This window comes from Pezoporus flaviventris, unplaced genomic scaffold (assembly GCF_033815535.1).
Source record: "Pezoporus flaviventris isolate CSIRO_AGI_PZ_B2104156 unplaced genomic scaffold, CSIRO_AGI_Pfla_v1 ptg000007l, whole genome shotgun sequence".
NCBI lineage: Eukaryota > Metazoa > Chordata > Aves > Psittaciformes > Psittacidae > Pezoporus > Pezoporus flaviventris.
In genome coordinates, this window is record NW_026892555.1 from 24,832,505 (window position 1) to 24,857,061 (window position 24,557).

At 36.4% G+C, this 24,557-nt stretch overlaps 1 protein-coding gene across 2 annotated transcripts in view; it reads right to left on the bottom strand.

Moving 5' to 3' along the window:
• SLC26A7 (solute carrier family 26 member 7) overlaps positions 1-16,937 on the bottom strand; it is a 71,568-nt gene extending 54,631 nt beyond the window's left edge. For both annotated transcript variants that reach the window (XM_061448164.1, XM_061448163.1), the window contains exons 1-3: positions 16,644-16,937; positions 5,628-5,738; positions 1,248-1,420 (exon numbers count right to left, since the gene is read on the bottom strand). In XM_061448164.1, the coding sequence (XP_061304148.1) occupies positions 1,248-1,420; positions 5,628-5,738; positions 16,644-16,833 (474 nt within the window). In that variant the 5' untranslated portion in view covers positions 16,834-16,937. The remainder of the gene's footprint in view (positions 1-1,247; positions 1,421-5,627; positions 5,739-16,643) is intronic.
• Between the last annotated feature and the right edge of the window lie 7,620 nt (positions 16,938-24,557).

Consider the following 24,557-nt stretch of genomic DNA (forward strand, 5'->3'; position numbering starts at 1 on the left):
CTTTTCAGAACAAAAGAGTAATAGGTCTAGAGGATTTACACACCTAATGGGATTCATCAGCAGCTAAGCAAAATAATTCTGCATTGGATTTTGGTGTCAGATGAAATGCAGGTACCAGCTTGCCACATAAGACATTTTGGCCTCTCTGGGGGCAACACAGGAGATTGTCAGGCTGTGAGTGCAGTGCTCCCATATGAAGAACTCCGTGGATGCTCAAAGGACTCTACTGATACAAGCACCCTGCACATGATGCAGTGTCATGTTGCACACACCAGTGCAACAGGACAGCACATGCAGCAGCCAGGCATAATCAACATCAGCTCTACCCTGTATGTCATCCATTGGGTTTTGCTCATGCTGCTACCCCAAGTCATAACTCTGTAACCAATAAAAGAATGAAAAAAAAGTGCAACAGAAATGAACTTGCTTCTTGATGTATCCTACTGACTAACATAAGCATATGACCCTGTTCCCACCAAGCATGCAGGCCACTGGAGATGCCATTCGAAGCTCCGTCACTCATGCTCTGTATAGTATAGAGATCCAAAGCATCAAACACAGGGGTTTAGGTTTCTTTCAGAAGGCCAGGGTACCCAGAAGGTGTTGCAATGTCAAGTGATAGAACATTTCTTCCATTTTAATATTAAGAAGGAAAGAGGGAAGCCTTTTTTGAAGACCTAAGCAGCTGGCAATGGATAAAGGAACTCAGAGCTCATGATCAGAAAAGAAAAAGACAAGAAATCTATAAGACCTCTAATCATTTGAATAAACTTTGGAGAATCATTTGAAGACACCTGTTTTACTAATTTGCTTCACTTTAATGATGTGTGTGAGAACTCTAAAAGATTTTAAAGATGCTTTCCCTATGGTTTTTAATCATTGAATACTGTATGGATTTTTCTTCCAACAAAGAGCAACAGAAATCCTCAGGAATATGTCAGTGCTTACCAGGAGCTGATTCATGTTTTGTTTCTGAAGGAGAAGGAAAGGGAGCACCAACAGCAACTGAATACTGTATTAGAGCTCGCTGTGGTTTTACTTCGTATCGCAACACCCGATGAGCATGTATACATGCGATCAGTACATCTCAACGAAAGAGTAGCAAATTCTTAAAACACATTAATTTCATCATTCATTAACATTGGACCAGACCCAATGTTCTCTTTTTCTCAAAGAAGTGCTGAAAAGTATTACAAAAGTCATAGTTGTCACAAATGCAGTGTATAAAGAATGTGTTCACCACAAACCTGGATGATTCCTCCTAAAAATGACACTGCTGCTGCAACACCAATCCTCTGCATTTCGAACTCTGATAGGCCCAAAACTCCTGAATTATTGTTTGCAGTGAAATTAGCGCTGGCTGAAGGAACAAGACGCTCAACAGCATTGGCAGATATTAAGGAAGTTAAAGCGAAAGTTCCTATAAAAAAAGCCACACATTAGTCACTAGTAGTTCTGTATCTGTCCATACTCATCACTTATGGTCTCTTTTTCAAAACTTGGCCATTATGAGTGAAAGTGACATTTTGTGCATTCCTGTCATGATAAGAATAATTTTTAAGGTAATCTTTTTATGTAACAAACATTTCTTCACGCAAAATGTCTTTTGTATGACAAATTAAATGCAAATTCTTTTCTAAATACATTTATAGAATCATAGAATCATAGAATCGTTAGGGTTGGAAAGGACCTTAATATCATCTAGTTCCAACCCCCCTGCCATGGGCAGGGACACCTTACTCTAAATCATATCACCCAAGGCCTTGTCCAACCTGGTCTTGAACACTGCCAGGGATGGAGTATTCACAACCTCCCTGGGCAACCTATTCCAGTGCCTTATTTAGACATATTAACGAAAAAGTTTTGAAAACAACAATTCACAATGATTTCAAGTCATCAGGAATGTTTTTAATTCACCCTAGATGTGATGAAACTGCATTTTTTCCTGAGAATCCTAAATGTTCACCATTTAGATTTCTAGGGCAATTAATCACACACTCTCTCTCTCTATATATATGTATATATATATATATAGTACCTAGCCCTTTATAGAGTACCTAGCACTCTAACAGATGGAGACAGATTATGAAAGAAACATTAATTTACTGAAAAAAGTAAAGCAAGTTTAATGACATACAGATAAATAAGGACGATAAGTTAATATTAAAAGGCACAATGCATTTCTGCAAAGCTCTAAGAGCATAAGAAATACCCTCCTATCTCAGTCCAATGGTCCATCTTCTCCAGTACTCTGCTTCCAGCTGTGGCAATCAAGAGCATTACCCAATGAAAGCACACAAGCCTGGCCGTATTCTTCAGGCCATTCCTCTCATAATCCTTCAGTATCCATAGCTGTTATGTTAGGGAAGTATATCCTTATCTGGCCCTTTTAGATTTTGTTTATGGACTAGCATTCATGAATTGTCAAAGCTCTGTTTGAAACTGCTTGCATTTTTTGCCTCTACAATGTCCTTTGGGAGCAGGCTCCATAAGTTCACTATCTGTCGCAGTATTTTCTTTATACTTTAAAAGTCTTTTAAAGTGATCTCCCACTAGTTTCATTGAGCCCTCCTTGTTACTACTGTTGCAGGACATGGTGAACACAGTTCTAGCTTCATCTTGGCCTTTATAGAGTAAATGTCCCCGCATGAACTCGGGAGCCTACCAAGGACACCTTCACACTGAAGCACTGAGTCCCACCTATTATTTCTTATCCTTTAACCTGATAATAATCAATAAAAGAACTTTTTTTAATCACAAGGGCAACTTAGTTTCTTTAGTAACCTTTGATGTGGAACCTTATCAGTAGCAGTTTGACCATTCTGATATTTTATATTAAAGGTTTCCTTTTTCCATGTGCTTACTAACACTCATACAGTACTCGAGGAGGTTAGTAAGGTAGGATTTTCCTTTACAGGAGTCATATTAACTCCTCTCAAGCAGACTCTGATTATATTTCAGTATCCTAATTTTTATTATACAGGGCTGCAGTTCCCAGGATTCCCTCCAAAGCCCTTCTGACAGTGCAATTACACTGTTAACTTGACAATGCTGTGATCTTGTCACAGAATGTCCTTCTTATACCTTTGTCAGAAAGGTGTCCCACCAGTTTCCTTGCCAGAGTCCTTGTTTTGATGTATTGAAAGAACATTTAACTTCCAGTTTCATTATCCTTTCCATGGCATTCTTCAAATTCATTTTTTAATCCTTCTATACTACCTGCATATGTTTGACCTGTCATTTCATGGCTTTTCTGCTCACCTCATTTAGCTAAGCTTTCCACTCTACAAGTGCCAAATTCTTCCCTGTGACAGTTCCTTTAGGGTTTTTTTTTTCCATAAACCACTCAGGATTGTTGTAGGTATTTTACTTTTCAGATGTTTTTTTCTTTCAAACCCATTCTCTCATTTTACTTAAAAACAAACAAACAAAAAGAAACCAAAACCACCCCCAAATAAAACAGATAAAACACAGTTTACATAAAATTGGATTTAAAAACAGTTTACATATAATTCTACCTGAAATCAAAGACCTATATGCGATATTATGACAGATAAAGCTGTCGCAGAGGATGCTCCAAGATCAATTCTGCCACAAACAGTCAAGAAAAAGGGGTGGGTCAGATGTTAGATTTTCAAGCAAGCAACTTTTTAAAGTAGATCAACTTTCTCACAGAAGAGACGTTTCAAGTGACTAAAAGTTGACAGAACTGGGACATTTATTAGTTTTCCATTTCATATAAAGATGGTTGACTTAGCTAACACAGGGCAATTTCATAATCTCTTTACATACAAAAAACACCGCTCTGTGTCACCAATGTACGTGAGGAATTACAGAGCATTTGAGGGTGTGAAGCAGGCAGTATAGCTCCAGTTCAGTCTGCACACCAGGATGCCTTAAGCAAGGTCAGTAGGACAAGTACATGAGACATTTCTACAGAAAGGAACAGCATGTCTCATACATTTATAAAATAAAAAAATTCTTCATGACTACAGGAGAACTGCTTTGTTGCCTTTTTTTTCTTAAGATTAAATTACGGAACAGACACACATGAAAGGAACAGGTTTCCACACCAAGGACTGCAGGAATCCACAACCATGGAGCTATCGGACTCAGTAAATAATTCTCTGAATTGTATTCTGTCCCAAGGATAAAGCATCACACTTAACACCTTTACTTACCCATTTTATCATCTAGTTTCATTACTAGAATTTGTCAGCCAGATACCTATTTATCTGTTTTCTTACATATGATCATATGATGGATTCTTGTCTTCCTAATAATCTTACACTAATAAACTGCTGAAAATACACTGTAAATTATTCAGTTTTGAAACAGCTTTTTAATACACATTTATGTTTTAATAAGTATGCTAATAAATATCTACTCGAGTCAAAATTATTTTCCAAATTCTAAATTTTCACTTTTTTTAATGCCTCTTCTTTTCACATGAGCTGAATACATCTCAAAACTCATTACAGCATCAGGTTACTAACAGCATCCACATATCCTTCTCAGCCATTAAAAGATTCAAATACTTTCTGTGCCTCTAGGGAAAACAAACTTTCATCTTTCCTGTTGCTCTAAGAAAATTTATAGCTGTTCAGCATTTTTTAACATTTTAAAATATTTTAATTTTTTTAAAATTATATGTAAACTGTTTTTAAAATATTAATAATATTTTAAATTAACAGAAATTTTTTTGACACAAAAGGTGCTCAAAATATGTAGCTAACTTCTTACTAAATCACTGCATAAACTAAAGTATCTACACGCAAGCAATCAGATTCTGCATTTCATTTTGCGAGTGATTACCCAGAACTATCTTTTTTCCTTTCAGGAACTTTTCTCCTCCGCAGGTAAAACATACTTCCTTCTGTTTAAATCTTCTGACAACCAGAGGCTGCTTCTCTTTACCCAGTCCTGCTCTGTGTTATTATAGGCCTGCCTCATCCTTCCTGCAAACTTCAGAGGCTACCAAGTGCCCACTTCTGCACATCACTTCCATCTATAATTTAGTTTCTTGGAGTCAGAATCAGAACATTTGCCAACCTATTAGGAAATCAGTCATTCGATTCTTGTAGCTACTTTTGCTGCCTACCCAATTACTCTGCAAGTGGAGAGGGGTTGTATTGAACTCACTGGAAGAATCTCTAGCTTTAACACAATAGCAGGCAATAGGCACAGAAAGCTTCTTTTGTGAAAAATTAAAGGTTTGTGTTTTAGACAGGTGAGAAGTAATGTGTGTTTTCTATGGTTTAAGAAGCAGTTGGGACATTTTCATTCCTGCTTGCATATAGCTTATTGGCTGAGCCCTTTGTTAAAATCTTAGCCTGAAGCAGATTTCTAAAGTAGAATTAAAATACAAAAGCCCTTAATAAACTACGTTTACAAAGGAAGGGTCAATGCAATATTAAATTATAATGGTAGGAATAACTGCTATATATTCTTAATGAGGTTCTTTGAAGTACTTAAGCTGGAAAAAACGTTGTAAAAAGTAGCAAAAAAAATCTTATTTCTGTTTAGTCTTAGATAACTCCCACAGATCTTATAACAACAACAACAACAAAAATGTTCACTTTTCAATATCTTATTTCTGAAAATGTTATTAGCAAATAGACACTTACCTGTTGCAACATGACGTCCCATTCCAAATATGGCATATATAATGACAGGGAAGAAAGAGCCATATAAACCAAAAACCGGATGGACTGAAGACAGAATAGCAAAGGCCAGCCCTACAGAAAGTTAAATGGAATTACTTCAGTATACGAAGATAAAACTGTTCTATATTCAATCTTTTTTTTTTATGAGGAAATATCTACATTTTTTTTAAGAGCAGGGGAAAAAAAAAACACCTTCATTTACAAAAAACTAAACCATAATTCAGCTAATTAGGATCAGGAAGAATTGTGGAAGATTTTTCATCTACTATCTGCCATCAAAATCCTCACACTTTCTCCTGAGTTTTGGTCATCAGCAGAAACAAATGGGTCATAGATACAACCAGCTACTATGGCTCCAGGCTGTCTTCATCAGTGCTTTTTTAACAGCCAGTCCTCACCGGAGGTGGCAGCGCCATTTCACCTCCACTCTCACAAACGTGTTTGAGACTGCCAGGGCTTCAGGCAATCAGATGTTTTTTTCTTACAAACAGTTCAAAACCTGTAATTTTGGTTCGGATGGAGCCCCTTCAGTCTGCTTTCTTCTTAAACAAAATAATATTCCAGGGTTCATTGTCTTTAGGTGCCTGTTTTTTTTTATTTCTTTAGATATTAACATTTTTTTTCATTACATAAAGTTCTTGGTCCAGAAATGGAATGTATTTGACTTTCATGTTGAGATGGAGAATGAGCTGAATTGGTTAGGAGTTAACTTTACAACCTTACTAGCTACCTTCATTGCTCAGCTATAAAGGACAGGAGAATATGCCAAGATTATGCCAAGAAATCAACTTTTAACAGAGACATTCCTGCAAAGCAACAGCTTTGGTTGTTGTTCATGTTTGGATACCTAAAATAGAAAGCAAGTTTGCACTGAATTCTTGCAAGCCAGCAGAAGGAATAAAGTATGCTTCTGACCAGCAGGTTCCACTGCCCTTTCACAGTTTTTACTCCTAGAAGCTAAGAGTAGGAAGAATTGCCCAGCAGATTTGCTCCATAAGTCCTGCTGAATACCTTGTTGTGCAGTAAGGAAGACAGAATTGGCTTGTATAACTCAAAAGGTGCCTGAGATTCACCCTGGTTGACCTGAGTGACCAGTCCAAGATAACATGTGTACTGGGAGAATGACCATGCATGGTCTGTGGCAGAGGTGATTCAGATAAATGAAACGAAGATGCTTTCTGTGTACATTAGAAATCTTTAAAGAAAATTAAATGTATGGGATGAACTGTTCTCACCAGACTTTCCTGGCTGCTGCAGAAAGCATTTTTTACCTGAAACATTGGTGCATGGGGTTTTAATAATATGGAGAGTACAAAGAGTATCTTTGCTTAGATGCTTCAAGTGACGATTCTGAATATTTTAATTAAAGAGCTCTCTTCTTGAATTGGCATTTGAGTCTGTAACAAAGAGCACATGGCAGTGGAAGGCAATAAAATGCCAAGAGGCCAGAAGTGTCACGTTCCCTGTGAAGCAGACAAGGCCAAGCAGTTCACCTGTTCTCAGAAAAGCATCACAGTGAAGATTTTGCTGAGATGGATCTTACACAGATCATCTTCATCAACACTGTGCTCAGCAAAGTAGCACTATCAGTTGTGACTTGGAGAGAAGATATATTTAAACATGTCTGCTTTAAAAATTTGATGTCTTTTAAACAGAAATGGACTTCACTGGTCTTTTGCCTTTCAATTAGCATATATACCAATCATCACTTTTGCTTTTTTCTTTTAGCACACCGGTATCATGAACCAGAAAGATCTTTGAAATTATAGTTCTACATCCATGTTCACATGATCAATAGATGTAAAAGAAGATTCTGACCCAAAAGCAACACAGAAGGGTCTGACTGAGGAGAACAAAAACAGCACAGGAGAGAACTGCATGACCCTATCCAGTCAAAAGTGAGCGTGGAGTTAAAAATATAGAAAAAAGGAGAAAGATTTTTAAGGCTTGTTCAACATTGAAATGCTCTTCCATTGTAATATAATTAATATAATAATGAAAAAAAAAAACAAACCCAAACCAAACTGTAATTAATTCAATGTTAGAATACCACTCACACAGATATTCCAGACCTGAAAAAAACAAGGGCTTGATTTATGGTTAGATTTTCTGCTGTAAATAAGCTATTCCTCATCAGCAAGTCTGTGAGTAAAGCAAAGTTCCTGCTCCATGCAGGGGGTTTGCTGGGCAAGGCAGCCCATTATCAGTCCTGTTAGCTTTATGCTCCCATTACTGAAGCCTGTCAATAGTGTGCAAGAGCAGAAAGGCATTATAAAACAGAATTAGCAAAGACTTCAGGCTTTCTGATTAGGCATATAATGTTCAAAAAGTTCAAATACCTTTAAAGATATTATCAGTAGCATATTTCAGCTTATTTCATTATTTTTTTATTAAACTTTGCTACAATGCATTCCATATGCTCAAGAACTAGCCAAAAGACAGGAAACATTATTTTAGTTTTTTTCATTCCCAACAGTAATAATACTCAAAGAAATAGATCATAAAATAAGGATCCCACCTAATCTTCACTGGTAATACGGAGAAGCCTCTATGGCAGTGACATTAAGGTTTTCAAACAAGCATGCAAATTCCATGGAAAGAAATGCAAAGAAAAAATGACCAGTAAGTTCAGATACAGTACAATAATATTGTGGTTCTTTGTTTTAACTAGCTCCTTATCATAAGATAATATTGAGTGACATACTGCCATTGAAAACTGTGTTACAATAGAAGAAACAAGTGGAGTGCATGACCCATGCGTGAATTCTCTGTTCGAGATAGCTTGAGCCTTGGGTACATAAAAAAGCTTGGATACAACCAAAAGCAGGCAAAAAAAACCCAAAACAAAACAAAAAAAAAAAACCACACACAAAAAAAAAAATTAAGAAAAAAAAACAAACAAACCCTACTATTTTCTTTTTTTTTTTAATGGAGTTTCTGCAAAAACTATGCTTCTTGACAGACAATCAAACATTAAATGTTCACATCTCTTTGGAATGAATTTGACACAATATTTGAACACAGCAAACATTTTATAAACTATTATATAGATAATTTTATGAACTATTCTACACTGTTCAGCCATAATACCTGAAGAATCTGGTCATCTCCAAAATAAAAATAAAGTGGTATTTCAGAGTAGATTATTGAGAAATTCCTCTGCATCTCAGTGAGAATAAACAGAATGAAACCCATAAGATTCTGGCAAACATGTAACTAAGAGGTAGTTTTTTTTGAGAAGCATCAACAATGTGGAGAAGCAAAGCCCAGTCATGACTGATGACAGGCCTTACTCAATATGACCTGGACTTTTAAAATCCATGAAAAGGGCAACCATTTTGACAAATTGGTGGCCAAGGATCTCAGCATTAAGAGTTTTCCTTCTCTCTCTGACCTGAAAGACTACAGGTGAAGTAATTTCTTTTTCTTCCCTTCAGGAAATAAGCCTTTCCTGGCTTTGTCAGTCTCTGTCCATGGTGCTCAGGCACGCCCCTGGCACAGGGATTGGACATCTGCATAGTTTGTCTGGTCATACTAACAGAAGTGTACCTGGACATTAGGCTCCGAAGGATTCAGAGGTCATTCACAAGCTGAATTCACATTTGTAGTAGTCTGTCAGACACGCCTGTATTAGCACATGTGTAACTTGTAAGAAGTTTAATAGACATCAGTAATTAAATATTTCATGCACAGCAGTATCAGTGCCTTTCTCTGCTGCAAAGTTGTAAAAATGTGAAACATTAACCTAATTTACTTACTAACATGTTACATTTCATAATCAGCTTGCATCATTATTCACTGTATGGGAGAACCATAACAAAACTCAGCTGGACACTCTCTTCCAAAAATTATTTATGAACTATATGGATTCTCCAATGCATTCTTTATGAGATTTTTCTGGCTTTGTTTCCAAATGTTCTTATTCAATTTCATCTACACATGTTATTTGTATGCCAGATATATATTTACAAGACAGCTCTACCCCTTAATAAAATTATTAGCTCCAGTTAGTCTGCTCAGGGTATATTTATGTCTACATTTATGGTTAGAACCTGAAAACAAAGCCCTGCAACTATAATCCTTGAGAAGACACAGCTGGGGCTCGTCCATGAAAAGCTAAGAAAAAAAGAAATCATGTATAAGGTTTTGGCATCATGCCTTCCAAAACACTGGGCACCAGTTCTGGAATGCATGAAGGCAGTATAGATCTTTTTTTTTAACGCCAAGGTCTCTAGCCAGTGTTAAGGAATTAGTTGTTCAGCAATAAATCCAGCTCAAGATGAAATTAACTTTAATTAAAACATACAAAGCACACCAGTCCTCAGAGAGTTACTATTGGGCTTGCAGAATGAAAAAAGAAGTTGGCAGGAATAGCAATACTGATTTCATCAGATGCCATCTACATATTTCACTTTTAGAGGAAACACATCTCAAGGGCCCTCCACCCACCCCCCTCCCCCCCCCCTCAAAAAAAAAAAGACAGCCCACCCAAACCTACTTGAGCCAAAGCATTTCTTGTTTATGTTAGGTCATTGGAAAGGCAGAAAATATATAGCACTATATATAAATTCTCTATGAAGTGTATCCATGTGCTAGCTGACTACAAAGAATATGTTCTTTAAAAAAGAATACTGTCATAGTCCCAAACCTGGGAAATTTGAAAGTCCAGATCTCATACCATCATGCTTCCACACGAGCAACTTTTGAGTGTATACAGTATAGCACGTGGACAGTTTTTATTTCGAAACAAATAACAGCCAAACACCATGAACTAAGCTAGATGTAGACTGAATCAGAGACAGCCAAAATTACACAGTATAGTTCAGACAATGGATCAAAACTCAGCACTACCTGTGGTCATCAGCTTCTTCAGAGCTCTTAACCCACCTGACAAACCATTTCTTTCCAAATAGCCTGATTATTTTCCAGCAGTTCATTAAAGCTAGCCCTACCTGAAAGCACCAGCAGAGCTGTCTTTATAATACATATATTAATTTGAAGCAAAACTCACCAGCTGTCCTAGAGCCTTGCTTCAGAATTGGGTAGCAGAACCAGTCACTCTGGTACCCTTTATTGCTATACATGCAAATGTTATTTTATGATCATTAAAGGGAAATACACCTCTATTGCTGGCATCTGGTCCATTCCCTCATAGGATCATAGAATGGTTAGAGTTGGCAGGGACCTTAAAGATCACCAAGTTCCAACCACTCTGTCCATGGCAGGGGGCACTGAACAAAGGGGCACCTTTCACTAAGCAATGTTGCTCAAAGCCCCATCCAGCATGGACTTGAACACTGCCAGGGATGGGGCAGCCATAATTTCTCTGGGCAACCTGGTCTATTGTCTCCCTACCCTCATAGTAAAGAATTTCTTTCTAATGTCTAATCTAAATCTACCCTCATCTGCAACACAGACTTGTAACTTGGATACAACACAATACTCAATATGATCCAGTCACAGAATATCATTCCAAAATCATCAGAGGTACTTGTTACTGGATATGCAATATCACCTACCTATTCTTTCATAATTCTGAGATGACAATTGCCCATCTCAGCCTTTGATCTGAGTGTGTTTCATTTTCTGTGTTTAACCTCAGCTACATAACCATGTAGTTAACCATTTCCCACACAAGCTAAGTAATCATCCTTCAGAAAAACTGAGACAAAGTTCTAATTTTGCACTGAGGCTTCAGTTTAGCCCAAATACTTCAGCAGAAAGTAACACGTCTTTCTTTTGCCCTCTTTCTTTCTAAGGCAGAAAAATCATTTGTGGGTTTGGGCTTTTTTGGAAGTGTCTAAGTTGTGACGCTGGACATTCATATTAGTTGCAAACAATCGAAACCATATGCTGTCAATACAGTATTGCATAAGCCATTTCTGTGTTTCAAGCAAAAAGTAATGGTTCACAGAAGAGGATTATAATTATCAAAACCTCAAGTGAGATCTTGGAAGAAGCTTGGGTGGAAGGGTTAACACTGTCTGAAGCTGGGTACCTGCCTTAGGAAATTTACATCCGGAAAGAATGTTAGGTGTGCCAGGTGTTAAGCAGAGTACTTAATTTTCACATTATTTAATGTCCTAACCAAAATACTTCAGATACATCTGTGTCCCCTAAGTATATGGAGAACTGAAATACATAAATAAATTATGGACACTAATTAATATAGACTAAGTTTGGGAATAATTTCTCTGGTGACGAACTCAGCTGCACAACAGAGGGTATATTTGCACAGACCATTTCACAAAAACTTAGACTTTTTTATAGTCTATGACAGTGAGAGAAGCTTACTGATGGGTTGCAGCATTACTTATATGACTTCTAGATGCCAGTCCTCATGGTCAGGCTATATAGCTCTGCCCAGGAAAAAAAAAAAACAACACAAAACACCAAAACAAACAAACAAACAAACAAACATACCATAAAGAAACACATTCTAAACATTTCTAAACATCAATGTAAAAGCAAATACTGACATGTGATGCATCTACCAACACATATTGAATAATTAAAATCCTGAGAGAAGGCACAAAGCTATTTGTTTGAAAAGACAAGATTGGAGAATGAAGGCTAGCAAAATGAATTAATGAGAGATAGATCAGCAGCTTGGTAATGAATAAATGATGCCAGGAAAGATCACCTATGAAAGGCCTTGAAACGAAACATGAATAACCTGCTTGGTGCAATAAAAAGTTACCACAGACTTTGAAAATGAGATAAGCAGCTGCATTCTGAAGAGATATGAAAGGCCTATAGCACATGTTCAGAAGACTGCGGAAAAAACACACTGACAACTTTATGAGATTTAGCTACCTGGAAATACAGCACCATAATGCATCTTAACATTATCATGCAAGATAAGTGAGAAAAATTCAGACATAGCTTGATTGAAGTATGTTTCCCATACAAGTACGTGGTGTCCAGGTCACTCAAAAAAGCTACAAGAAGAATTCTGGTATAATTGTGACAGGTCAATGGATGAGTTACAGAAATGAGAACCTGCCTTTAACCATGTTGAACACGAACCGTTTATTACTCATAATGCCACAGATATAATGACTGAGACACATGTCACCTAAGTTTTGATGTCTATGTCATCAGTGCCTACAGCTGAGCCAAGCCCATTAGCAATTGAATTTGTGTCTATGAACGAGGAACACAGAATGAAACAGAAAGAAAGGCATTCATATGACAACTGTTGATGGGGTATTAATAGGTTTTAAAAGGAAAGGGAATAGAACAGCAAAGTACTATTCCAAGGAAAAAAAAAAAAAGATTTGTTAATTTAGAGGCATCTTCTTCTAGCCTATCAATAACAGAGTTTTGTGACGCACAGAAGAATTAAGTAGTGGTTACCAAAGCACGAAAGCTCAAATTTCTTAACTGTGAAAATATATGGCAAACTTCAAAACTGGATGACAAAGCTCACTTTAGATTTGAAGGTCATTTTTCAACCTTAGGTATCAGAGTAAGAATAAAGATTCTATGTCTGGAAAAAAATGGATGCTGAGCGCTGTATTATTAAATTATAGTTGGAACTGATATTAGATGATGGGTGGAACAAAGGAGTTTCTTTTACTGGTTTTGACTTGTGGCTTTGCAATTTGAAAGAGTACAAGCTCCAACAAAGTATTTCCAGCAATTGGAGCATTTGAAAGAAATTTTCTTTTTTTTTTCTTTTATTTTTTTACACAGATTACCAAATGCCTAACAAGGTATGTGCTTGTATGATCACTGTAGGGTCTGTTTCAGCTGGCCATTTAAAAAAGTTGTAGAAACATCATTATATTTGACACTTCTTTCTCCACCTTCTGTGGAATCAGAGACAATACAAGTATTGTCTCAAAAAGTAAATAGGACAGAGTTCAGCTCGGAAATTTGGGACCCATGAGTTAAGATTAATTTGGCATTTTTAGCAGACAATGAAAAACTATAGGAACACTTGGAGAATGCCTGCTTGGTTTCAGCAATGTCTCTTTCACTGTAAGTGCCAAGAAGCAGATAGTGATAATCCCATGCCTTTCTTTCCCACCTCCCTGCACTCAGTCTCTCCCACCCCAGAAATGAGCAATGGATTCCCTCTGAATGGTCAAATATGACTTGGGCATGTTTTAAACAACTTTCAAAAGCATTTGAAAAGTAGTATCAAAAAATGCACTCTACAGAAGTTATTACATAACTTGTTAGGGATTCTTTGATAATTATTATATCCTTTTTTGGGTAACATTGTGAAAGAGTAAGGATAACACCTTAGATATTGAAGCATATGGCTTTACCTTAGTTCAATGTTAGGCAAAGTAAAACCTGATCTTTGAAAGATCCATTTCTTCCACACTGTACATGCAAGTCAAAACAATTAAATACTCAGGTAGCATGCCTTTTTTGTATGCAATTCCTAGACTCTGTCACCATAGAACATAGCTTCTAGTTTATGTGTGTTATGATGGAAGACATTTAAACCTGAGCTGATATATGAGCTCAAGTGTTTCAATTTTATGGTAGCGGACTTGAAGGTATCTTTGAAGGCTTAAGTATCATTTAGAAACTAATAATTTTGCCCATGACAAGACGAATGGTAGTAGCTCTTTAAAACTTCATCCAAAATGAAAGATGGCATAGGAACAGCTTTTCTGACCTACACAATACCTTTATCAAAGACTTCTTGGGAGCAAATATTATTTGCATACATTGACTACTATTATTTCTATTAACTTGCTTTTTTGTTTTTGTCACTTATAAGACAAAACCTGCTGTTGTATATGAATTCTCCAGAAAAAAAAGTCAGAAAATTCTGTGAGGAGCAGTTATGAGCATTATCTTTGTTGCATTCACTACAACACACCGAGGACTGTGACTTTCCTTTTTACTTCCTTCCTTTACAAAGGGCAGACAGCTATATAATCTAAAGATTAGATACACTACAGCAGATAAAAGTAGTTGCCGGACTGAATAGTCTGGACATGGCCAATACCACATAAGTAAGAAATCTTACAGCAGCAAAACTGAAAAATACAGCTCAGTTGGAAGACCTTTCTTAATTATTCTGAAGCTACTGGACTGCTCTCTACCCTGGAGTATGCAACTTTCATCACTCAAGAAACTGTTACATACGAATACAACTGCGCACTTTTACATATAGTTCCATAACTCAAATTTATTTCCATATACTTGAATTTACTTAAACATGCTGTTGCAACACCAAATGATGCTGTGCCCTGCATGTCAGTTATCACTGATCACTAATTTTTTCCTACCATTTTTAGAATTTCTGCCTGTCTTTTAATTACAAAACTTCTTGGTTCACTTTGTGGGTGGAAGGAAACAGAAACAGTAAGACCTCAAAACTGAGGGTATTTTCCCTTCATTTTATATAATAAATGGGACTTTATTTTCTTGCATAAACCTCTCCTTGAAAGCACTAAAGGACAGTGATGGTTATCTGGAAGGCTTATAACACTAGGAAAAGAACTGTGCAAGTAGGGTTCAAATAAATAAGTTGTGTTCAAGTTAAAGTGTCACAAATACAACAGAATGTTTTGGTATCTAACTAGCCTATTTTTCCATCCTTCAAAATCATTCTGAAATTTTGAAAAGTCATAAGGAAGAGAAAGAAAAAAAACAGGTCAGCATGAGGGAACAGTTTCAATGTATTTGTTTTTAAACAGCATAAAATAAGGATAAAATTATTTCTAGAGTACTAGAAAACCAATGCCATTATTTTCTGTCTTCATGGGATAAAACTAGCAGCAGTTCAGAACTGCTGTTTAACTTAATATTTTAATGAATTTCAGCATACTGTTATTAGCAGCTTTTTAATTACAATTGTTGTATACACACATACCAGTGAAATTAGATACTTTGCAGTCTTACAGTATTAAGGCTCTTAAATCATGCCAGTGCAGATGTTCCTAATTACTTTAAAGCACAAATACACAAATCAGTTGTTTACAGCTCCAGCATAATTCAGTTAAAGAGTTTTTACAACTGAAAAAAAATTAATAACAGTTAAGCATAGCTAAGATGGGAAATTGTTAGGAAATAATTATGTACAGTTTACATAAGGGAAGGAATTCAAGTCCATCTGACGCAAATAAGAAGCTGTGATTTGCTTAGGCAAATATAAAATACTGCCAAATGAAGGTGACACTATCAAAGACACATCAAAAACTGACAAAAGCATATACTTCTCAGCAGCAATCATCACTTTACAAACCCACATTACTGGGACTTAAAGTTTTTACAGGTCATTGTGCAGACTTTTGTTTTGGGGAGTTTTTCCTTTTTCTTTAAGCTGCCAAACAGAGTTTAACTCCACCCCTACTTTGTATTGTTTCTTGAAAAAAAGAAATAGGAGGTAATGTAATACAGCATTAAATCAACAAAGAAGCTGAAGCACACAAGCTGTGGATGCAGGCAGATCCTCTCCATGAGTAATATCTCTGGCAGGAGCACCCTTATGCACCCTTTCCTGTTGGGCTCTGGGCTTCCACAGGTAATAGTATAATGCCAATGTTTCTTCCAGAACAGCATGTTTTATAATGCAATTAGCATGTAGATATATTTTGTTTTCTATATGAAATAGTGAAACAGGTGGTCATTTAACAGATAAAACACAATATATACAACCATACACTGTGTGAAGAGACTTACTGCTCTTACTTTCTGTATTGTCTTTAAAAAATTGTCAGAATGATGGGATATATAGTAAAGTTCCAGCTCACAGAAATTAGCTACAATAACACAAGGCATTTCTATATGCATTTGAACAGCGCTATATGCACATAAAAATTAAGACTATGCATTTTTCCTTATATTTTTATTTAGATTAAGTCAACATTAGGTATACAAGAATGTCTTTGTTTTGATCAAAGCTTTACAATAATATTAAACAAGAAGAAAAAAGAGAGAAAGAAGAGCAGAGAAATCCAGCATAACCAAAATTAAAAATATGAATTTGAAATGAGTCCACTGTACCTTGAGTCACCTGTTGGATGGCTAGCATCATCCCAGAAACGGTATCAGGAATCAAGTTTTCCTTCCAATTGTAGACAGGCATCCATTTCAAGATGGGCAGCCTTCTCATACACCAGATTTTGATATCTTCAAAGCGAACAGCCTGCATCTTCCTGCAGACTGCATTTCTTTTCCTTTTTGCTCCTGTCATCTTCCCCAGCCCTCAAAAGCAGTTTCTCTTTTAGAAGAGTGCACAGCTGAGGAATCTCCCTGCTCGTTGTCAGTATCCAGTTCTCTTCAGAGATTTTGTAGTTCCAAAACTACACAGAAAAAAGAAACAATGAACAGAAGCACTTCAGATTTCTGCAGCTGCTAACTATACTCAATAAAAACACTTATTAAATGCTCAATCATATAAACAGCTACATGAAATGTAAGAACTGTTTATTTCCAGGATCACATTTTCTGCTCTTTGCAAAGAATTTGGTCCAGTCTCATGTTAGTTTGTGATTCTTTCCAGTAACCTCCTGCTTTATATTCACTGTAATGCTTGTGCTTTTGGCCTCAGTCCAGTGGCAAAATGAGGTATTACTGGGTGTGTGTGCGAAACAGGCTGGGCTATGCTAATATGAGCAGGAAGTGCCCAGAGGAGCAGGCATCTCCCTGCCAAGCCTTGCCTCTTCTAGAAGATCTTTTCTGGGTGCTGATGGAAGACAAGAAGTCCTCAGCAGCCCTGGGGCTAGCAAACTTGGTTTAGTCCATCACTGTTCTGTATTCTAAATGACAGCAAAAAGATTATTTATTTAGAAAACACAGAACATCAGGTAGCAGTAAATCCTGCTGAAAATGCACATATTCTGTCTGTAGAAGACTCAGACAAATGTGTAACAAGCTGAAAGGGTAGTGAAGACTGCAGCTATCAGCTCCATATGGCATCATTCTTCTTCAAGGATACTCCTTTTTGCTCTTGGCAGTCCATCCAGCAAAAGCTCTCTCAACAAAGACTGTTTACCAAGTAACTTCTGATCTTGTAATAATATCATGCACCTTGTGTATGGTACAAAGTGCTCAGATGCAAAGTGATAAGAGCATGGAAGAACTTTAAAAGTTATTAAGCATTTAAATGCTTTGTCCGATATGAAGCAAGGTGGCTTTCCTCCAAGTGTTTTTGTATCTCTGAATTACAAAGAAATTTAAGTTAAAGTGTAAGACCCATCATATGAGTAAAATGTCTTCCCAATCACTATTTAGCAGACAGCAATAATTTTTTTAATATTTTCATTTTATTTATATAAATTACTTTATATTTTATTGTTTAGTTTCAGATTAACAGAACTGAAGCTTTGTCCATCCAAAACAACTTCAGAAAACTGAGACTTTGTTACCAGGTGCAATAGGGAGAAAAGCACAAGGACACATGCACCACAGTTCATTCTGCTGAGTGGCATGCAGGTGGTGTCCACTTTTGTGTCCGTTATAAGCGCAAAGGGAAAAAGAAATAACAGGAAAAGATTGCTTAAGGCAGACCCTCACTTTTAACTATCCCAAGCATACTTATTCTTTGCCTTGCTGATCCTTTTAACTATGTACATTTTTCAAAGAACAGAAGAAACACAACACAGATTTCTCCTTCTTACTTCTATTAAAGAGAATAAACCTCTGTGCATCTATTCTGTTCTTCTCTTTTTCTTTTTTCCTTCTTTTTTTTTTTTTCTCTTTTTTTTCTTTTGATGTGGCATTTCTGGTCCGGGTTTTGTTCGTGTGTCCCTGCTTTTAGCTCAAAAGTGCAGTTCAAGGACTTCATAATCAAGGCTTTTAGAGCTACCAAGTGTTTTACAACACAGACCTTTCCCTACTTTCAATAATCAGAAATAGGAATCTTTCTGGCTACAGCAGGAGTTACTCAGCTGTCAGGGACAGCTTAGTATATATAAAATGTTCAATACTTCTAAGTATAATAGCATTTACTGGGGCAAAACCAAAACATTTCTACACATAGGTACATAAGTATAAAAATGTACATCTGTACAAATACCCAAATATGGGCATTTGTACCAAATAAATACCCAAATAAATACCCAAATATGGGTATTCCTGTAAAAGAAACTGGCCCTCTTTTTTCTTTTTTTTAAATATGGCTCACTAGAAGCTCTGAAAATTCTGAAACAGTGAAAAAAAAAAAAAGACATTACAAAGCCAAAGAACCATCTCTAAACACTCAAGAACATGTTTTCCATTCGCCAAATTTTTCACATCAAAACATTGAGGCTGTTTGAAACAGTATGTAATTGAGATTTTCCCACCTCATATTTGCAGAGTCATCAATCCCAGATTAGTATCTGAACTCCTAGGATTAGCTGTATCAACAGACTTTTGTCCCTCACTGACAACAAGGGATGGTTTCTCTCTATGGGTGTGTGCATGCATGAGTGCAAACATCTTATAAATAACACTTGAAAATAAGTCCTGTTAGATACAGACAGAACTGCATGTGCAAATCTTTGGGATGTTTTTGCTAATGTGGAATTTGTCCTGAAAATTTGTTTTACTCCAACAATTACTTTTATGAGTAAAAAATTGCATTATCATTAAATCTGGAGTTGATATCATCAGTAGTCTTGAAAATCATTGTTCCTTGTTATAACTTTAAAATTAAGAAAGTACCCTTAGTTAGCAATGACACAAAGCAATGCATCACTTACAGCCCTCCAGACAAAGAAATAAAAAATTTTAAGGGAAAACAGATGTACAGGTATTCATAACAACAAGCTTGCACCTCCCTAAGCAGTAGCCCAACATATAAACTTTAAAGAAACATGAAAGACACTTTCCCAAACCACACCAATAGCCTGAAATACATACTGTGTCACACACACACAATGTTTAAAAGTTTTCACATCAGGAGGTTTTCATTAGCCTATAAATCTATAATCTATGAACTCCCAGACCATGCAGACTTTTCATACTTCAAACTGTGTCAGAATGCACCTGAGCTACCAGAACTATGAGAAGATCTCCTTTTCTAAAATAGGTGCATAAAAGTTAGTACTCTGGGACACCAAAAGATAAGTTTGAGAAACATTTGATTTTATACATATAAGTCAGTGTATTCACACATAGTGTTGTAAGGTTAGATGTTTACCAATTAGCTCTTGTGATGATCTTACATAAGTAAAGCCTATTTTCAAGTGATTAGACAGGGTTTTTTTCTGGGAAACACACAAAAGTATGATTCTAGTAGTGTGTATATGCACAATGTTAAAAAGATAACTACCATAAATCAAAATTTCAAATACAGATCATATATAAAAAGAAAGAATTACTGCATCATAGATCAGATCTGGTGGGCTTTTCAAACCTGATTTATAACAGGTTCCATAGAAATGATGTGGGCATAGAAACGGGGTGACACTATTTTCATCAGCTCCTCTAATATTGACATACATTGGGTTTTTAAATGTATGGTGGATACATGGAGGTAGCAGGTTTGATTCTCTGGTTCTTGCCTCAAAAGATTTAAAAAAATAAAATATCAAAATACAATCTAACACCTTACTCCTACTTAGATCTCAAAAAGAAAAAATTCTGTCAAACTCTGAGATAGAAGTCCTAATCCTCACTTTATATGGAAGCAGCTTTGGTAGTTAAACACTGTGCTCTTGCTCAAGAGCTGGTTTTAGTCTCCACATAAGCTGTCAGGAAAGCTCAAGAACTGTAAGACCTATACTTCTGTTTACATATGCTCAAAGAAATGAAGTTATTCATACCTTGGGCAGACATAGGTGCCATGGTGGAAATAATGTGACTTATTCTTTGTAAGTTTTCTTGGAAAGACAGACCACTTACTGAATATCTGCAAATATCCAATATTAGACCAATTTGGCCTAACTAAACCTGTGTTCCTTCTGATGTGTGTCATTTGCTCCCCAAGAACTTCTAGTGCATCCAAGTCACTTCCCCACATCCTTCCACCTATTTTCAGTGGGCAAGAAAAAGTATGTGTTCTCATTAATTATAAGCTACATGCACCTTTCTGGCTGGCTGGCCATTGCCAGAATTATATATGATTGAGCTCTGAATATGTACTGAATATATAATGATTGAACTTTTCTCACCTATTCTTCAGTGGAGAAAGTGATTTCCAACCATCCTTGCCCTCTATCCTGAGCAACAATCTCTATGAACTCACTTTTGATACTGTTGTCTTTCTTTCAAATACAGTTCACAATGGACAAAGGATAAGAAGATACTAGCTGAAAGAATTAAGAAAAAAAGACTGACAAAAATCTTAGTCACACAAAGCTTGTGACTTTAGGAAAGACAGCTAAAAGTCCAAGCAAAATCCTAGGAAAAATTCCAAGCAAAATCCTAGGAAAAATTCCAAGTATATTTGACAAAGCACAGCTGGATGGGAATGGAAATCAGATTTAAAGTAAGGGTGATAGCTACTAGTTCAAAAAGACAAAAAAAATGTAGTTCGTACATCACAGAACACAGCACATGGGAATATTACACAGTCTACTGGAATGATAAGAGATTGCTGACAAATGGAACAACAACAACAAAAAACACAACAACAACAACAAAAAAGCATTCTTGAAGTTTGAGAATTTGTAAAAAAAAAAAGGTTATCAATCACATGTATTACATAAGCCCAGCTGGGATTAAACTTCCCCCTCTAAAATTCTGGTGCATTAAAATCAAACCAAATTCACAAATTCCAAAGCTAGCTAATGTGTCTTCCGCAGTTATATGCAATGCAGTTATTTTCAGTAATACATAACTTTAAAAGCACTCCTGATTTCAATCATCAAATATTTAAATGCGGACCTAAATTGAAAAAGGTATGATTCTTACCCTTCACAAAACAGATTAAGCTAAAATCTCCATCCCTTCATCATGCAGGACGTTTAGGACCTGCTATGGTGACAGAAATAACTCTTTTGTCAAAGAGTAATCCTAATTATCACGAGATAAAGGTGAGCATCCAGGCAACACAGAAGTCAGACCTGACTCAGATGGCTTGGGCTGGACTTTAACATCTCTTTGCAGCACCGTTAATGATGCTGGGCGGCAGGAAACTCTGTGAAGCAACACTGACATCGAGTGGCTTTGCTTGGTATTTGCCACACAGGTGCTAATGAAGAGAAAAACTTTATTTGGAAACTGTTAAACAATTGTAGAACATCTAAAATGAACATAAGAAACCCGTTAGTGTCTATCTTTTTTTAGGAAAACATCTGTAAAGAAAATGTAATTTTTTCACTCTATTTTAAGGTTATTTCTCCCAGCTCTTTGAAGGTTACTTTCAAATTTACCTTCAAAATTGTAAAAAACGGGTTTTTGTCTTCTTTTCAAGCTGGGATAAGCGTCACAGAATGGACTGGAAACTGAAGTTTATGAACTCATACATTTGAGAATGCATCTTCATAGCCACTATACATAAGTATACACATACACTGACACTAAACACAGAAACATCTTGTGGTAACCCTTAGCCTTGACACAGATTAATGTGTGTAAGACAGATCTGTTTAAAGTTACAACATCAAAAGTGCACCTTGAAAAAATGTTTAAATCACAAACATCAGTTTCTTCATATTGGTTCACTTATCCAAATGTTAAGGCAGAGTGCATAAACCAAGTTTTCTGATTACTGAATGCACAAACCAGCTTATAAGCCACACAATGAAAGGAGAACATTTTAACTTTGTAAATCAACAGATCCAAAGTTAAGTGACCCCTTCCCTTAAGTATGCCTTGCCAGTTAGACAAATAGCAGATAAGTCTAAAATGTAACTGTGTTCAAAAAGTGCAACCCACTGTTCCCATGCCATCAAAGGATTCATATGTCAAGTTACTCTTTACCTAAATTAATATAATGTTCTCATTAACCGAAGAACATTTAGGTGTTCACGGATTACTGTTGGTCTCATGAGAGAATTATCTGGGAACAACTATCACAAAATAAGCATTCCTGAAGAACTTTATCTCCAGATATCCTTAGAATTACAGAATAATTTAAGAGGGGAGGGACTTCTGAAAGTCATCTCATCCAAACACTTCATCAAAGAAAGGATAACTGCAAAGCCAGATTAAGTTGCTCAGGAGCGTTTTTCAAATCTCCAAGGATGGAGATTCCACAAGCCCTGGGGACAAGCTACACTTGTGCTTAACCCCCCTTGCTCCATTTTTCCACCCTTATGTATTCAACCAGAATTTGTCTTGATACTGCTTGTGAGCACTGCCTCTTGTCCTTCTGCTGTTCAGCTCTGACAACAGGCTGGCTCTGTTTACTCTATTACATTCCTTTACTTGTTCCTCAGACATGAGACTCCCTTGCTTCAGTTCACTTTCAAGTGGACTCAGAGAATAAGGCAGTCTTATTAGAAAAATAACCACAGATGAAACTAATCAAAATATTTATTGTCTTTTGTATCAGTGGGCAACATAAACTGATTTCAAGCCTTCAGACAGAAAAGGTATGCTAAAGGTAAGTGAAGTTTGCTGCACTTAGGTGGAGCAGTAGCAATGTGTGACTGAAAAGAAAGCCACCTCTGTGCTACAGGAATTCTACTGTCTGTGACTGTGTTGAAAGCAGGAAAACCTTAGCCACCATCACGAGCATGAAAAATAATTTTAATAGTCATATAATAGATCAATAGAACAAATTTCAACTACGAGTTAAAAAATGCTGAAATGTGATATCACTCTCCTTTTGCTTCAAAAGTGGTGCAGAAAGCACCATTTTCCTATAGCATCTTCTGGTTACCATTTCTTCCCAAAACATACACCACACTAAAAACTATTGGCAACATAGAAAGCTTTTCATGTTCCCTCTCTTCAGTGTTGCATCACCTTATGGCAGGGAAATGTATACTAAATTAAAGGTTATCCCAATTCACATAGCCTTCCATTAATAGTAAGTTTTTGTTCTGACATTCCTAGAGAGAGAAGATCCAAATAATCAGCAATATCTTGCCTCCAGACTCTTCAGCAAATAAAATCCCTTCTTTTGCATGCCATGGTAACCTTACCACACTCCTTTTCCTGTGTGTGGAAGTTTCTAAATGCCTTGTTTCTACACACTCTTATGATGCACTGCGCTGCTGCTAAGGATTTTACAGACACATTATTTGGTGCAAGTGTTAGAAAAGCCTGCAGTTTTAGACTGTCCATATACTTTACTCATTGGCTTAATTTCAGCCAGCTGAAATGGATAATTAATCACCTCACTGAGGAAAATAAGTTAATAGCGTAGTTATAAGGCAACATATTAATCCAGATCTGTAGGCTGTCATAGTATAAATCACATTGGTAATAGATTTTACCACATACGACAGAAAATACAGCCATTCAAACAGGAAAGCTTATGAAGTGTAGTAAAATTTGGTATTTAAATATCTAGTAGCTTGTTGCCGTCAGAGACAGCAAACTGGTGGAATTCCAGGACAACAACAAAGTGAATTTCATGGAACCTGTGGGACAGTTAAAACAGTTCTTGAAAAACCTGATCTAAAAGCATTAGCATATTCATGTAGCCCTTTGTTTCTTCATTTTGATTTAAAATACTTGAAAAGGTATTTTATAAGACTATTACCTTGTAATGTGCATACTACACACAAAGGATCATGGAAGAACTCATGAAAAATGCACAGCACTAAATAAAAGGGGATTTTCAAACATGAGCCCAAATACTTTCTGTCGCCAAAAATGTTGTTTGCCAAACTGACTTAATAATCATTAGCAAGTACACATGAAAATCCAGTGTATTGTACAAAATACTACCCTTGTGGCTATGAAGTTAGAGATAAGACAAAAACTTCTGTGCTATTTCTAATCTGAATTGTGACATCAACTTCAACCGGTTCCAGAAATAATTCTGAAAGACATACAGAGGAATAAGAACACTATTTTTCTAAACAACTTGACCAC